At 40.4% G+C, this 17786-nt stretch overlaps 1 protein-coding gene across 1 annotated transcript in view; it reads left to right on the forward strand.

Moving 5' to 3' along the window:
• Positions 1 to 17404, forward strand: part of Tcf4 (transcription factor 4) — a 170717-nt gene extending 153313 nt beyond the window's left edge. Inside the window, exons 11-15 of the mRNA XM_059246049.1 lie at positions 5865 to 6000; positions 7969 to 8131; positions 11534 to 11763; positions 12640 to 12780; positions 12975 to 17404. Coding sequence (XP_059102032.1) covers positions 5865 to 6000; positions 7969 to 8131; positions 11534 to 11763; positions 12640 to 12776 — 666 coding nt within the window. The 3' untranslated portion in view covers positions 12777 to 12780; positions 12975 to 17404. The remainder of the gene's footprint in view (positions 1 to 5864; positions 6001 to 7968; positions 8132 to 11533; positions 11764 to 12639; positions 12781 to 12974) is intronic.
• The last annotated feature ends 382 nt before the right edge of the window (positions 17405 to 17786 follow it).

The raw sequence follows: 17786 nt of genomic DNA on the forward strand, positions 1-17786 counted from the left end.
TTTTATGAGCTTTCAGCTCCATCTATGAACTGCTAAAATTTTTCCATCCAATTTCTACCTCCTTAAAGGATGCACTTTTGGCATAAATGGGATGCTGCACATAGGAGAAGATGAGTTTGCTTTCCTCTAATATGACAGAGATCTAACAAGGTGATGGAAGCTGAAATTGAGTATCCTTTAACTGTCACATATAAATGACATTTCATGGGGAGATTACCATGGAACACCAAAAATGTTTGCCATGTCAATATGTCATAATGGCAGGGAACCACCCCAATGTGTGTGTGTGTGTGTGTTTGTGTTTGGAGAAACCTGAGAGAAGAGTCAAAAAAAGAAATCAGACATCTTTTTGACTCACTTTTCTTGTTCCTTTCGTACTTTCTGAAAATCGGAAGTCATCAGTAACAAACATCGGTTTTCAATAAACCAAAATGTTCCTTTAACATATCTGGTTTTGTGCCATTTTTACGTAGGTCTAGACATGGACGGTTGACGTTTGCCGCTCTTTTAGAAGGATTATGGTAGAGTGGGAGGGTCTAGTGTCTGAAAGCCTGTTTGGAAGCAGTTATCTCTGGCGATAACATTAACTAGAATTGAATAACTGCCAAATGAAATTTAATACATTTTCCCATCCATGAAATAGACCTCTTAAATACAACAGAATAATTACTTTCACAATACTCCCTGGAAACAAAGAGAGCAAAAACACTGAATGTCTTTTTTGTTTGAGGTGTTTGTTGTTCGCTGGAGGATAAGGACAAGGGTGTTTACCGAGATGCACCTCGCGTCCCTGAGTAAAATCCGCCTGGCCAGTGGCCACCTAATTTGAAACTGCTTGTCTTTTAAATCTGTTTATATTGGAAGAGTCATGGCAAATATTAAATTCTATAATTTAGTTAGACAGTTTGGCTATGGCCTGAGATGGTCAGCTCTGATTTTTTTTCCCCCTGTAATAAAGAAAAACAAAATGCTTCGGATCTGTGTATGTACAGGTATTTACATGCATGTAGTATTTGTATATACATATATGTATCTCTGAATGTATTGTGCTTCTATGTATATATACACACAGTTTTCTAACAAAAGCTCCAGGAGGGAAGCCCCATGTGCCCCTTAACTCACGTCCCTCTCCTGGGTGTAATTCATATGCTTAGTGAAATTGCTCAATATCATAAGCTTTCTGAGTTAGTTTAGATCTTTTCTAGTTCTGCAGCTAGTTGTTGGGTAAGTCATTCAGCCGTTCTTACCCTTGGATTTCTCCTCTAAAATGATTGACCTGATTTCTATGTCCCTCTAATCCAGTGGTTCTCAACCTTCCTAATGCTGCAACCTTAATAGTTCTTCATGCTGTGGTGACCCCCAACCATAAAATTATTTTGTTGCTACTTCATAACTGTCATTTTGCTATTGTTCTGAATTGTAAATAGCTGATAGGCCAGATATCTGATCTGTGACCCCTGTGAAAGGGTCATTTGACTCCCAGAAGTGATCATGATCCACAGGCTGAGAACCACTGTGCTAGTCCCTTGCATTTATGTTCTATGAATTTAAGGTGTCCGATGTTCTTCAGAAAGCATGATTATTTAAATTACATGGTATTTGTATGATTCAGAAAGTTAATACCTGTCTAAATGTGTTTCAGTATCCCCCATGATTAACTAAGGCAAGAGAATTTTAATGGCTGTGCCAGAATTTGTGTATATTCTAACCTGAGATCTGAAGTGACTTAGATCTTACTCTGCAGAAACCATCCATGATTTATCGGGTCTGCAGAAGGAGCAAGGCCAAAGCAGCCTTGTTTCCCCTTCATGTCCCTTGAACTACCTGAGCACATTGTAGTCTACTCAGAATCTGACCCATGGTGTCTTCAAAATGGGGAACTGGTCCTTCAGAGAGCCTTGAGTCTCAGAACTGGGAAATGCTCACAGCAGGTACAGAGCCAGGAAGAATGTTCCCCAGGACGCTGAGGAAGAGTATGACCTGTGGACAGGAGGGCCAGAACCAGGGGAAAGCAAAGGTTCTCTAGAGAGGCGGAAGTGGGACAAGTGTCCGGAAGAGACAAGAGGCAGCTTTAGTTTCTCAGGCTTCTCTGGGCCCCAAACCCAACTGACAGAACCCTTTATGATGAGTTTTATTTTATTTGAGCTCAAATGAGTTTCTGTTCCATTCTGTCGAAACTCTCCAGTAAATTGGTCATTACGTAAGTTTGACAGGGATTGTTGTAAGCTCCTGAGGGCGGGCGTCCCTCTGAGTTGTTTATCTCTCTGTCCATAGCACCTTGTAAACTGACAGATGTGAACTAGGTAAATAGTGTCTGATCAGTCAACGGTAATTAAATCACTTAATTGTAAACCTTCACTTTTAACGTAAGTACCTCAAACTACATTACAGTGGCTACGGAGAAAAGAGTTCATTCAGTAGTAGTAAAATGAACTATTTTCACAAATTACTTTTAACTCTGTTGAATCTAGATGGAAGCTTATCAAAACAGGGATTTAGTAAATAGTTTTCTAAAAATATACAAATATATCATAGTAATAATGAATTCATTGGTTAAAGAATCTTTTTCCTACTTATATATACATATGTGAAAAGTGATCTCTCTCTCTGTCTCTGTCTCTGTCTCTGTCTCTCTCTGTCTCTGTCTCTCTCTCTCTCTCTCTTTCTCTCTCTCTCTCTCTCTCTCTCTCTCTCTCGTGTGTGTGCACGTGCACACGCATGTGTGTGTGTGTGTGTGTGTGTGTGTGTGTGTATCAGCCCCTCTGTTTTAATAGCTGCGATTGTAATGGGTTTGCACTAGCCTTCACCACCAACCTGTCTTGTTTGTATATGACTAGAGATGATGTTTTTAAAAAGAAAAGTAAATAGGGTTGAGACATGCTGTCTGTGGTCAAGAAGACAATCCAAGTTAATTCTTCAAATTGGAATATTATCCCACAGCCACAGGCTCCAGCTCGTTACCACATGGAGCTGGCTTATTCATGTAACCCAAAATACACAGTTACAAGGAAAACAGCGACCCATCAAAGGCACCGTTGACCCCAGCTTCTCATATGGGAAATAACTGACATTTGGAATTATCTATAAAAGACAAAAGTAAGGTGACAAGCATCCCTAAAATCCAAAAAGAAATGTGCTTGAGACAACTTTATTCTCAAATATAACCTCTGGTATGTCCCCACCGTGGTACAGGAAAGGGAGTTAACCCAAAAGGATCAGAACAAAATAGAGATAATGAATACAAAAGTAATTGTCAGTAGAGTTAGCTTGAGACTTGAGGGTCCTGGAGCTTCATCAGCCATCAGTCTTGTGTAATATGCAAGTGTGTTTGGTTAAAACGCTTAGTGCTGGGCACAGCTATTGTGTTGTGCACTATTTTCCATATAATATTAGAATTGTTTACAATAAGCCTGGGGCTTATTCTCTATGACCTGAAGTGTCACTTGTATCATTTTTTGCACTTGAGCGACCTATAACATCTACTCCCGTCTTACAGAGAAAGCAGAGACCCGGGGACTCTGCCTTCCTCTTTTAACTCTCTAACCCCGACTTTCACACCCCACAGAGATGAGGACGATAGCGAGGTAAACAGTTGTAAGTCCTTTTTCCCTCTCATGGGAACTAGAAGGGAAAATACTCATTTAGTGACTGTCTTAAATGAAAACCACACAGAACATCCTCAGTTCTATCACAGGTGCCCTTTAGAGAAGGCTTGTGCACATCTGTAGAATGGTTGTGTAGGAAAAGGGGCCTTCTTCTACACTGAGGTCAAATCTGCAGTCGCTTTTGGGGATTCCATTGTAGAATCATCCATTATGGAAATTCAAAATATTTAATGCATTGGGGTTTCCAAAGTAAAAATGACATATCAAAACCTGCTTGGAAAGTGACTGCTATTTTTGTTCCAAAAGAAAATAAAATGCATCAAGTGTAGGTGAGACATGTTTGAAGGACTAGGTGGCCATGGCCTGTCTGCAGGAGATCTGAGTTCAGAGAAAGGCTGGGTATGCATCTGCCTGGTTAGGCTAGAGAGAGAACTTATCTTCTGTGGAACTCCAGTACTGACACTGAGGGGTCTACTGCCATGCCAACTGTGTTCAAAACAGAACGGGCTGCTTCGGAAGGTGCACAGGGTCTTATAGTACATCTGAAGAAGCCTTCTGGAAACTCAGTGACTATCATTCAGAAAGTTCCTGTCGAATACGGGAATCCAGGGACCTAGTGCCCAGAACTAAACTGCCCCATGCTGCAGCAGAAATGCTCATTTACACTTAGGGCTTCAGAGTTCTTTACTGCTCCAGCTGTGCTTTGAATCTAAACACTAACAGGAATGTATGTGATCTTCCTTCCCTGTCCCGAACGGTTTGCTTTTCTGTTGCTTTGGAGTGTGTGTGTGTGTGTGTGTGTGTGTGTGTGTGTGTGTCTGTGTGTGTGTCTGTGTGTGTGTCTGTGTGTGTGTCTGTGTGTATGTATGTATGTGTGTGTGTGTGTGTCTGTCTGTCTGTGTGTGTGTGTAGTATGTGGATAGTTTGGCAGGGTCTGTGTATGTGTGAAGGTGATACAAAATCCTTGGCTGCTCTGAGTAGTGATACGGTAGTTTTGTTTCACATCTTTGGAAATAATTATTTAAAACATGGTGGTAAAAGACTGAAGATTTTTGCTTTGTGTTTTTTCTATTTGTATTAGGAAAGTAAATGTTGATTCACAGCAGTATAAATTCATGGACAAATGCTTTGTAGAGTTAGACCCACTGTCTGGCGTAAATGCTCACTGGATAGTGGGCTAAGTAGCCACTTGGAAATGCAGAGGCAAATGTGAGTGCTTCCTGTTCCCTTGGTTTACAAATGCTTAATGGTTTTCCCCCAAGGCAAGTGCTACAGAGTCAGCAACCACACTGCCAGTCTCTGAGCCCTAGCGTAGGCAGTCCGACTTCATAAAACTCAGTGGTATTCTTTTTAAATCAAATAACCACACTGAACTCTATAATTTTTTTTTTCTTGGAAGCATAAAGAGTATTTACAGTATGGTGTCGTTTTTAGGATCCAAGTAGTGGGGATGGGGGGGAAGCTGGAAAAATGTCCAAACATCCTCACACAGCAATGATGGCATTACTGGTGTGTTTAATAAAACCTTTATTGGTACATTTTCCGGTGTGGTGGCATTGGCAGAAACGGTTCCCCTTTGGATTGGGGACTCAGCAGCTGATGAAACGCAGTGAACATTAATTTGGAATGGGCTGCCTGTTTTGGGGAGCCAGGTGACATTTTATTATATTTGTACCGAGCAGGGGCTGGGTCCCACACTGCCTGAACCTCCGCTGTCAGAGATTTAGCTGGCATTGTGGGGGGAAAGAAATGGCAGGCCTGAGAATCTTATCCCCTGAAATGAAAGTCGAATGCCAAATTGAAATTCCTGTAGGATTTCCGATAGCAATGGGGGAATTGAGAAGCCCACAATTAAGCATATGGGCATTAAGATAATTGTCAGATCTGTTGGCGGACATGATAGAAGACAGATGGGTACGAATCAGTGCGCTCCACTGCAGCACCCTGGGAGACAATTTGACGTTTTACCTGCCTGAGCTACTCTGCCATATTTGTCACTGGATGTAAGGCATGGCATCTTACTGAGTGTTAAGTGTTGGATTTTTTTTTTTTTTTTTTTGGTTTTGGTTTTTTTTTTTTTTTTTTTTTTTTTTTTTGTACAGAACTGTAGGTGCATGAGCAGTCCTTCAGCGCCCTCTAGTGAAATGCATTGAGAGGATGGCTTGTCACAGGCCACCCTTACTGCAGCAAGTCCCAGCTACCCCCGGAAAATAGTCCCTCCAGGCCACGCTCAGCACTCTAGTTGTTTTATTGTTTCAGGTTGGGGCCCACCGTGAAGATGGCGTGGCTCTGCGAGGCAGCCATTCTCTCCTGCCAAACCAGGTTCCGGTTCCACAGCTTCCTGTCCAGTCTGCAACTTCCCCTGACTTGAACCCACCCCAAGACCCTTACAGAGGTAAGTCACCTCAGAAGGCATGCTGACCTTTGCGAAACAATAGACTTCACATTGATGTCAAGTGTCCTTGGCAGCATCTTGGAGGCCCTGGCAGAAAACCAAGGACCAAATTCGGTACAAAAGTGGTAAATAATGGGAAAGTAGCTAGAATTTGGCCGGCTAATTGTGTTTCTTCCGTAACTGTTTTCCTCAGACATCCTCTGATAGCCTAGTCCCATTTCAGTAGGGAATGAGACAACAGGCTGATGAGAGGAAATTTTATTTTAGCTATTTCCACATTTGACTCATTCAGTTCCTCTAATATGGTTAGTTGTGGCCTGAAAATGATGTTTCCAAATGGATAGGAAGGAAATTGTTGTTGTTGTTGTTGTTTAAGATGGAAGGAAATGTACGTACAATAAAAACGAAAAAAGGGAAACAGTGAACTGGGTTGGATGTTTTTTGCTCTGGAGCGATCAAGTCCTGTAACAATGTGTGTGTGTGTTTCCCCCACCTCCCCATTATGAGGACTTTTCATGTCCCCAAGGAATTTTTTTCTACAAAGACTAAACCTGGGTCCAACTTCCTGTGGGTCAGATGAACAATGTTCACTTATGGTGTCTTCTCATTCTCTCCATGTTTGAAATAAACAAGATAATGCTACCTTGGAAATTCCTATAACCAGCCTTTCAGTTGTTAACCGATACAAATATTGAATACTTTTTATAGATACAGGTATGTAGTTCATTTTTAGACAAGCAATAGTGACCCCATGGCTTTTCTTTTACTCTTCGTTATATGGTTTTCAAACTGTAGCCTGAGAGTCCAGTTAAAATGCAGATCTGGATACTGTAGCAGTGGGACCCTGCATTGCTCAGGGTTCCCAGATGGTAAGGATGCTCCTGGTTAATGAAACTTAATTCTGAGTCACAAGTTTTTAGAGTACACAGATTATAAAATGGAAGGATCTTTGTGACAGATGTACATCAACCTGAGAAATAGATTTCATTAAGGTCATGTTTTAAATGAAGTATGAAGGCCAGGGAGTGGTTAAGAGTGCTTAATGAGCAACAATAAGAACCTGAGTTTAAATGTCAGCACCCTCATACCAGCCTGAGAAGTTCTGTACACACCTATAACCCTAACTTCCACGGGAGAGGACACAGGAGGACCACTGGAGCTTGCTGGCTTCCAGACTAATCAAGAAAACGTGAGTTCCAGGTTTTAGGGAGAGATCCTGCCTCAAAGCAATAGGCAGAAAGTGATAGAGAAGGACACCAGATGCCTTCTTCTGGCCTCCTTGTGAGAACAGGTGTGTCCACAGACACATACATGTGAGTATACTTTCACAGAGACACATACAAACAAATAAGTAATCTTTCAAATGTTGTGTGAACATTAGCAGTGGAGATAAGTTAAAATTCCAGATTTCTCCTCTGAGCAATGCACCCCCTTCCATAGGTACCCTTTTAAAATGCTGATTACTCCTCTAACATAAGAGAAGCTTAATTTCAGAATATCATTAGGGTATCTATTGAAGCCTTGACTGCACATATTTAGAGTACTCCCTGGGAATTATATTTTAAGGACATTTTTCTATTAAATCATTGCATATGGAAGAAACTCAATATAATAGCTGATATTTACTCGGGTTCTTAATCAGAACATTGAGGTGTATGATTTTCATGATTATGATTTTCATTGCAATTAAGTTGATGTTTTGTAGACAGTGAAATTACCATCTACTCCAAAAGATTGCAAAATAGAATTTAACCTCAGAGCCGATGCAAGGAAAACTTGTTTCCACAGGTGCGTTTCTGAAACTTCACCAGACAGCACAGGAGAGTGACGGCAGGATTCCAGATCAGCAGGATGGGTTGTCTGGCTGGAGGCTCCGAGTTTCTGGGGTGAATGCACTTATGCACAGAATTCTGGACATCAGCTGATCTCTGTTTCTTTTTTTTTTTTTATTGTTTCATTTTTCTATAGGAATGCCACCAGGTCTCCAGGGCCAGAGTGTGTCTTCTGGAAGCTCCGAGATCAAATCCGATGATGAGGGAGATGAGAACCTGCAAGACACAAAATCTTCTGAGGACAAGAAATTAGATGACGACAAGAAGGATATCAAATCAATTACTAGGTCAAGATCTAGGTAACAGTATATAATACTGTCGCTTCATTTAATTCCTTTATTGGACTTTGATGAAGTGAACAGAACAGGAAGAAACTTCTCAGTTTTTTCCTGGCAGGTAAAGCCTCAGATGAAAAGTAAATGGAAGGCCTGTCCTAGAAGTATTTCCGGTATCGTTTAAGATACCTGTATTCTAGTGAAACCTAAGTGCCTTTGAATCTACAAATTTGGACCTAATGCTAATTGCACACCATAAAATTATTTGTACCTGATTCAAGTGAAAACAGTTTCTTGTTAAAACTGTATTCTTCAAATTTGGTCAGAAGTGTTTTTGCCCAAAATATTTCCAAAAAGGAGATTTTTAGCCACGCTAAAGAGTCAATTGATTGTATATACAACTGTAAGTGTTTTTTCTTATCTTTAAAGTGAGAAAATTCTGATTTCCTAGTTTTATCCTACAGGTTGCTGCATGTAAAAGAAATTCTAATGGTTTTTCCCCCCCTCTCTGCTACTAAAAACACAACTGCAGGGAAATAGCTTCAAGTTGATGTTCTTAAATACCTGGTGTCTTTGAATTCAATGTGTCTCTTTAAACTTGAGTCTGGTGATGAGACTGTTTGGGTTTCCTCAGGACCCATATACATTGTCTTCACTGCTTTGGGTTAATTTTCATTACAGATTACCCAGTTGTGCCAAGACTTCAGCTTCTTTTGAAGGTTGTGGTTCTCGGGGCCACAGCTGGTGTCTTTCATGAGTCAAGTCCACACTGCCTTTTCCTCTCTTTATAACTATCAGGACACGTTACATTCTATGTCCTGCTCCTAAGATGTTCAGGGCTTCTCTCTTGGCTCTCTCTCAGCATTGCAGTTTCCTGATTTGTGGCCACATTGGCAAGAAACCCTTGGGTGGGAATTTCACATCCTGAACAGCTTCTCTGTTAGCCACGTCAGTTCTTGGTAATTTGGTGGCTATAACATATACATATTCATTGGTTCTTGGAAGTTTCAGAACATCATTTTACTTGCCACTAAGTGTCTTCTTGTTAACAGTCGTCCTCATGCCATTTCTAATGTATGCCTTGCAGAGTCTGCTCTGAGGTAGTGCTCTTCAAATCTAGTTTATGTCCGTGAGCGATTTATTTATGTGACTAACGACTTCTAATTAGTCATTAGCCTGAAAACTTTTAAAGGACAGCTTTCCATTTCCCGGTTCCCCCTATGGAAGGTTTGACACATGGTCACTGTCTAAAAATACCGCCAGTCTTTTGCTTCAGAATAAGCCTACCAGAGACTCAGCTATTCCTTTTTGCATAATGGAATGCAGGAACAGTGTAATAGCAGGCTGCATTCCCTTACCACCAGCAGAAATTCTGCGCGAGGGAAAAGGAGAAGCCGGGAGGAAAATGTGGAAGCAAAAAAAGAGAGAGGGCGGTGCGCTGGCTGGGGCGTCACGAAGTCCAGCTTTGCAGCACTTCCCACCACCTTGCCCCATCACCTTGCCCCAGCAGGCACTCTTCTGTGTGAGCATCCTTACATCCCTTAAGTACTTCACAGAGTTCGAGAGTGCCTGTCCCGGTTAGGACGCCCCCAGGGTAACAGGCCCTGTTTGTACTGTGGACGCCACCTGAGGACTTTTCTTCCCTCCTTTTTATTAGCATATGTTCGTTGTACACAGTGATGGGTTTCATAATGGCATTTCCTGTCAAGTCCACTTTGAACATTTTCATACTCTCCTGTTCTTTGCTTCCTTTCAGTATCCCTACTTCTACTTCCCTGTGTTGGGAAAACTAGAAAACCACATGCAGAAAGGTTAAACTGGGTCCCCTGACTCTCACCCTGTACCAAAAAAAAAAAAAAAAAAAAAAAAAAAAAAAAAAAAAAAAAAAAAATCAGTTCAAAATGGGTGGAAGAACCTATTGTAAACCTGAGACTAGAAAGAAACAGGGGAAGCACTTCGATACAGGCATGTGCAAGGGCATACTAAATGGGACTCCAGGAGCTCAGGGACAGACCACATGGGAAGGCTACACCCATTTGAAGTCAGCATCCATTTCATGCACAGTGAAGAGCTAATCTTCCACATCTTCAGTTCTGAGTAAGAGGATTCATCGTCTTGATTCTTTGAACAATATGGGCTTAGGGAATTTTTAAGCTTCTGTTCAAGGTTCTGTATCCAGTAGCTTGGACTGAAACTCTCTCTCTCTCTCTCTCTCTCTCTCTCTCTCTCTCTCTCTCTCTCTCTCTTCTCTCCCTCTCTCTCTCTCTCTCTCTCTCTCTGTGTGTGTGTGTGTGTGTGTGTGTGTGTGTAGTATTTCCTTTCCCCCCCTTAATGCTTCTCAAATCCAAAATCCAGAAAAGATATTTGCTCATGGTATCTCATCTGGAGTTTTTTGTTTTGATGAGTCTTTTTGAGACAAAACATCTCCCCCAACTCTCTTTTCTTTATTATAGCCCTCAAAATGTTTGCAATCCTGGGTCCACGTGTCCATCTGTAAGAGACACATTTTCGAGATAGCTCATCCGCCTATTCACCTTCAATAGCAAAGTCTCAGAAGGGTCACTATGACCGCCAGAGATGGTCAGAACCCGACCTTATGCATACTGAACCCATTCTTTTGTGATGAGTCATAGAATATTTGAGTTCTAACAGAGAATTGTTTGGCCTCCTTTGTGACTCACAGAGCTCTTGGCCAGTTATACAGAGGAGCTGCATGGGTTTTGTATTGTATCACATAGCTGATGTCAGTTCAACTCAACTTATTTTGGAGATCATAAGCATCCATAATATGAAAGACCACAGAAATCATGCCCCTCCCTGCCCCGCCCAACTTTTCATTTAATGTCTAGAGGAAAGAAGACTCGGGATTCAGACAGTCAGTGGTTTGGACAGTCTTTGGAGGTGGACACTGTCTGTTGTCTGCTGTTTCCAGTTCATACTCCTGTTAACATGGCTTGTATTTACTATGATCAAAAAAAATCTGTCTCTCACTTATCTTCCATCCGTTATACATATCACGGTATGAAAATTTTCTAAAGATTGTGTAAGTAATCGTTTGTGTTTTCGTAAGTATAAGTTAAGCCTGGGTCGCTGTCTGCACTAAGACTGAGTAGTACATATTACATAGTGCATGAGATCTTCATTCCCCTGATGGGTCCCCTACAACAATAACAACAACAACAGGATGGACACCCTGTGACCCTGCTGGAGCCCAGATCATCCTCTTCTATTGGATTTGGGTAAAATCCCTGGGAGGAACCAAAAGTTTTGTGTGTGCATTTCCTAAACCAACCCCAAGGTCAGATGAAGGTCAAATGGATACATTTCCACCAAGGATGGACCGGATGAGTCTCAAAAAAAAATGTAATACAGATACCGTCTTTCCCCCACACCATCATTAAAGGTCCCATCCCTCTCGCCCTACAGCAATAACGATGATGAGGACCTGACCCCAGAGCAGAAGGCAGAACGTGAAAAGGAACGGAGGATGGCTAACAATGCCCGCGAGCGCCTGAGGGTCCGTGATATCAATGAGGCTTTCAAAGAGCTGGGCCGCATGGTGCAGCTCCACCTGAAGAGCGACAAGCCACAGACCAAGCTCCTGATTCTCCACCAGGCCGTGGCTGTCATCCTCAGCCTGGAGCAGCAAGTGCGAGGTCAGGAGATAGATGCTTAAGCTCCCTCCAGAGAATTGCTAGGATGTGGGACTGTATCAAAATCCATCTCCTGTAATTAAGTTGTAGAGTGTTTTTCTAACTAGTGTTATATTACAGCATTTCCATTTGTGCTGTCAGTTATCAGACGTGATTGGCCAACCTAGTTTCCTTCTTTTCTTTTGTGGGGTAGATATGTGTGGGTACAAGTGTGTGTGTGTGTATGTGTGTATGTGTGTGTGTGTGTGTGTGTGTGTGTGTGTGTGTGTGTGTGTTATATGTGTATGAAAGTCAGAAGTTGTTAGCGTGGAGCATCATTCCTCAGGGGCTATTTATCTTGTTTCCTGAGACCAGGCCTCTCACTGGGACCTAGGGCTTGTCAATTAGACTAGGGTTGGCTAGCCAGTGAGCCCCAAGGATCTGCCTATCTCTGTGCCAGTGCTGGATTGCAAGCTTGCTACCACATGTAACCTTTTATGTGGGTGCTGGGTACTGAACTCAGGCCCTTAGGCTTGCACAGTAATAATGAGCTATCGTCCTAGCTCATCTTTTTAAATCATTGTTGTCATTATTTTGAGGAAGGGTCTTATTGTATAACTCAGTCTAGCCTAAAACTATGTATAGCAGAGACTGACCTCAAATTTACAGTTTTCCTGGCTCTGCCTCTCAAGTGCAAGGACTTTAGGCCTAAGCCATTCTGCCTGCCTCCATGTAATCCAGTTCAGAGTCTGTGTGCAGTGAATGTGTTGCCCTCCAGTGTACCATCCCCTCATCCTGCAATGTGAAATGGAGTCTGAGTGTCTGGCGTGGACATGGAGTGCTTCTCCACCCTCAGCTGAGCCCTGCTGACTGGATGCCTTGTGCTTTCCCATTCCACAGAAAGGAATCTGAACCCGAAAGCTGCCTGCCTGAAAAGAAGGGAGGAAGAGAAAGTGTCCTCAGAACCTCCCCCTCTGTCCTTGGCTGGTCCACACCCTGGGATGGGAGACGCAGCGAATCACATGGGACAGATGTGAAAGGGTACGCTGGGTCTGTTGTCCACTCTCAGTGCCCACCCACAGCTCTCAGGGGCACATAAGCCACAAACAACTGGAACTACCCAGATTAGCCAGTATTTTTTTCTTTTCTTGAAAAAGGGGGACTTAAAAAATTAAAAAAGAAAAATCTTTTCCTATCACCATATTAATTATTTTTTTCTCCTTTTCCTTTCTCAGGTCCAAGTTGCCACCTTGCTTCATTAAAACAAGAGACCACTTCCTTAACAGCTGTATTATCCTAAACCCACATAAACACTGCTCCTTAACCCCTTTTTTTGTAATATAAGACAAGTCTGAGTAGTTATGAATCGCAGACGCAAGAGGTTTCAGCATTCCCAATTATCAAAAAGCAGAAAAACAAACAAAAAAAAATGAAAGAAAGAAAGAAAGAAAGAAAGAAAAAAGTGCAACTTGAGGGGCGACTTCTTTAACATATCATTCTGAATGTGCGAAGCGGTATGTACAGGCTGAGACACAGCCCAGAGACTGAATGGCAATCCTTCCACACTGTGGAGCAATGCATTTGTGCCTAAACTTCTTTTGGAAAAAAAAAATATAATTAATTTGTAAGTCTGAAAAAAATATTTAATTTAAAAAAAATTGTAAACTTGCAATAATGAAAAAGTGTACTTCTGAAGAAAACGACATGAACGTTTTTGTTGGTATTCAAGTCAGCTAGTGTTTCTAATGACCGGATATTGGATAGGGGAAGCCCGGCTACCCTCATAACAAAACCAGCAAACGTCCTGATGGCAGCCAAGTGATGACATTAGCCATTCCTTAGGGTAGGAGGGACAGATGGATGTTATAGACCTATGACAAATATATATATAAATATATATATAAATATATATTAAAAATTTAGTGACTATGGTAAGCTTTTGTTCATTTGTTTCAGACTTTTTTCTCCTGTAAAAAAATAGTACTGATTAACTTTTTTAAAAGAAAGATTTTACTGTAAATATGGATTTTTTTTTTTTTTGGTCTGATTTTTGTCCCTTCCCCAGTTTGTTATCGTACCCTGTAGTGCCAACTCTGCTTCCGGAGGGGCAGTGCAGGACGGAGTGCTGACCCTGATGTTGCTTCTCATTCATAAATAGTAGAAAGTTGTTTCTCCAGTCTTTTGGGAACACAGGACTTAAAAAAATCACATCATGTGTAGAAATTACATGCAGCATTGCCCAGGCAAGGCAAAAAGAGTTTGTCCAGCTTGTGGCGCTGCCCTTGTGACCCTCTCCTGGGATTTTCAGAGGTACACGGTTAGAATGCTACAATGTTACCACTGTGCCTTCCAATGTTTATATCATCGGAAACATAACATAATCAAAGTGGCTGTGATTTAACAAAACGATTCAAGTGTTACCTACCTGTGTAGCCGAAGTAGTGTGCAGTGAGGCGTTTCTGAATACATGGTCAGATTTTTGGAAAAAATACAAAAACTTAAAAAAAAAAAAAAAGAGTCAAGTTCAAAAACCGTCAAATGAGAAAATTGCAAGTAGTGTGACCGAGCTGATTGATTTTGTTGCTTTCTTTCTTTCTTTCTTTCTTTCTTTTTTTTTTTTTCAAAATGGGTTTACTAAAAAGTAGATGACTTACTTGCCTCCTCCTTCGTCTGAAAAATGCCAACCAATCATGCAGCATTATAACAAGCCTTATAAGTCCTGAAGCATTAAGTTGCACTTTTATGAGGAGGGGTATAGTGCAGTATTCTCTGGCCAGTATGAATGAAGTTTATACTTAACATTTGATAGAAACATAGATCAAACTATGGCACAGCAACTCATCAGATAGCTAGCGTTCACTCTGGGCACAATTGAACCAATTCCCATCCGAAATCTTCCTAATGGTTGACTTTGGTGTGTAGTGCAGTAAACAGTAGTGCTTCTACTTAAGCATCCGTCAGCATCCTTTCGTCTCTAACTGGTTTCTATTTTTACAGCCACACAATCTTGGCATGTATTAAGAAAAAAAAAAAAATCCCTGTTGAAGTAGTTTTTTCCACCTATCAGCACTGAGTAAATGCCATAAATCCATGGAAATGGTCTAAATGCCCCATCCGTTGTCCTGTTTTACCAGTTACGTAGTGATGAAACACATTTGTAAATTTTATGCAACCAATGGCAAACCTATCATTATTTTGAAACTGTGTATGTAAAAGTTATATTTTTACATGTAGACTCTTGTTATTATGTGTTTTAATACATTGTATCAGGTTTTTTGTTTTTTGCTTTCTAAACTGTGTGGTTTTTTTAAAAAAAGTCATTTAAATGAAATAGTGAGCTACAAGAATCTGAAATTTATGTTCATTTCCGAAAATGTAAGAACAAATAAGATAGTTATCACGTGGTCACCTTTTACAAACCCATAAACATTTTGATTAGCTGTGTGTGTGTGTGTGTGTGTGTGTGTGTGTGTGTGCGCGCGCGTGCGTGTTGAAAACTGTAAATATGTTCAGTAGTGATAAAACTAAAATGCTTTGATTTGTTAAGTTCCTAAAATGTGGAGGTGGATTGAAAACGTAGGAGAATAGCAGAAATCAAATTTCATGAAAAGTTCTTCGGGGGCTTTCCTGTGAAACGTGCGAACAGAGGGGCTCAAAGAAGGGCACGGAAGACAATAATGTACACTCCCCTCCTCCCTAAATGATGGAAACCATGTGTACTTGTTCCCTCCCCCATGTTGAAGATTTCCTTTTCGTGATCCATTCTGCACTCACTTTGTATAGTCTACCAAGGCGGGTATCCCTAGGAACATTATTATTATATAGGAAGCAGGTATACTCTGATCACATTCAGGATAAGTGTATAGAAGAGAATATGGTGTTTACTCTTTAGGGAACTGGAAATACTCCCTGCATTGATGTACATTTTCAGAATGGCACTTTTGATACATGTTATCGTAAAGGTGCTTACTAAAGCTGAATTAAAGTTTTTCCAATCTGTAAACAAAGCAAAAAGTTAAATTAGTCATTTGATTTTTTTTTTTCAATTGGTGCTTTTATATTCTGTTCTCACTCAAACAGAGGAAAAGCTGCGATTTCTTGCTCACCAGCTTTGATGTATTCATTACTTGGTAATGTAATACGGCTATTGTCAAATTCCTTTTGGAAATAAGCAAAAGACTCCCTAAAGGCCACCAGAAGCTGCTGGCTGCATTCTGCTTGGTGGAGAAACATGATCTGACCCTCTCTGTAGTAATTGGGTTGTATCTCCAGTTTAAAAGCAAAGAAGAAGAAAGGGAATGTGGCCTTTTTAATGTGTTTTTTTTCTTGTTGTTATTTTGTAATTATCAAACCCAGGTAAGATATTGGTATTCCTGCACTGGATTTTTGAAAGCAACTTAAAGACAGGATTAAAATACTATACATACATTTCATAAGGGTCCAGACTACACTAGATATATATGGTGTGGTGATGCATAGGTTAGGGACCCGTTTAGAGGCTCAGACTTTGAAAGCAGCTTGGAGCAGTTGATCCACCTCCACATTCAAGTACTTTATGAATATGCAGAGTTAGGGATCTGTCCATCTAGGAGTTCCCGCCATTTGTCCTCTGTGTAACTGTGAGGAACACTAATGTGCATACAACTCTCAGATCACCCAGTCGTACAACTGATTCTGACTCAGTCTTCCGATTCCTGGTTCTGTTTTGTTTTTCCACGTTTTTCCCATCTCTTGATTTTTTTATTATAATTATTATTTGTGATCTTTGTTTTGATGAGGGGTTGGGAAGTGGGAGGGAGTCGAACTGAGACTTGGGGGTAAGAGGATTTTTTTTTTTCATCTTTGCATCCAACAGGCAGAATATGATCTGTGTCCAAAACTGAACTTAAGTCAGGAATGAAACGATTCAGCATAAACAAGCACAAAAAAAAAAAAAAAAAAAAGTAGTCTGCCGGCTGACTGGAAGCAAAAATTAAATAAATTTAAAAAAATAAATAAATAAAGAGGTGAAGACGGAATATGATGAATTCCAAGACAATGGGGCACCAAGGCCTTTGGGCCTCTTCTTGATTTTGCTTTGGTTATGTTTGTTTTCTTTCGAGATGTTCTTTCTCATGGGACTTGAAGTGACTCATCTCTGTGCAGTGCTGTTTTGCCATATGCTCATTTCAAGTATTATAGACATATGTAATGGTGAAATATATGAACTGTGGCCTTTTTCATTCTCGTTACTTGTGATGCAATTAAGTGAAGATAAGAAAAAAAAGCAGAGATTTACCATGTATCAGTGCCTGGCTTTTTGTTATAAAGCTTTGTCTGTCTAGTGCTCTTTTGCTATAAAATAGACTGTAGTACACCCTAGTAGGAAAAAAAAACTAAATTTAAAAAATAAAAAATATATTTGGCTTATTTTTCGCAGGAGCAATCCTTTTATACCATGAATATTACAAAAAAAAATTGTCAGATTCTGAATATTTCTTCTTTGTAGATTTTTGGAATCATTATGAGTAAAAGTTTGTTACTTTATTTTACTATTTAAAAGATGTTATTTTACCATGTGTTACCGAGATGAAACTGTATGGTAGCTTCTTTTGTTTGTTTTTGTTTCTTTGTTTTTGTTTTTAGTTGTAGGGTCGCAGTGCGGACTTTTTTCTTTCTTTCTTTTTTTTTTTTTTGCGACTGTACACATAGCTGCAGCATTAAAAACTTTAAAAAAAAAGTTAAAAAAAAAAGAAAAAAAGGGAAAACATTTCAAAAAAAAAAGATAAACAGTTACACCTTGTTTTCAATGTGTGGCTGAGTGCCTCGATTTTTCATGTTTTTGGTGTATTTCTGATTTGTAGAAGTGTCCAAACAGGTTGTGTGCTGGACTTCCTGAAGAGGCAAACCACCCAGCTTGGTCTAGACCATTACCTGTTCCCATCTGTAGTTATTCGATGAAGTCATGTACATGACCGTTCTGTAGCAATAAATGTGCCATTTTTATAAACCGTCTCTGACACTCTCTTCATTTCATTTTGCATGATGCTCACAGCCCTCTTCTGTAA

This window comes from Peromyscus eremicus, chromosome 19 (genome assembly GCF_949786415.1).
Source record: "Peromyscus eremicus chromosome 19, PerEre_H2_v1, whole genome shotgun sequence".
NCBI lineage: Eukaryota > Metazoa > Chordata > Mammalia > Rodentia > Cricetidae > Peromyscus > Peromyscus eremicus.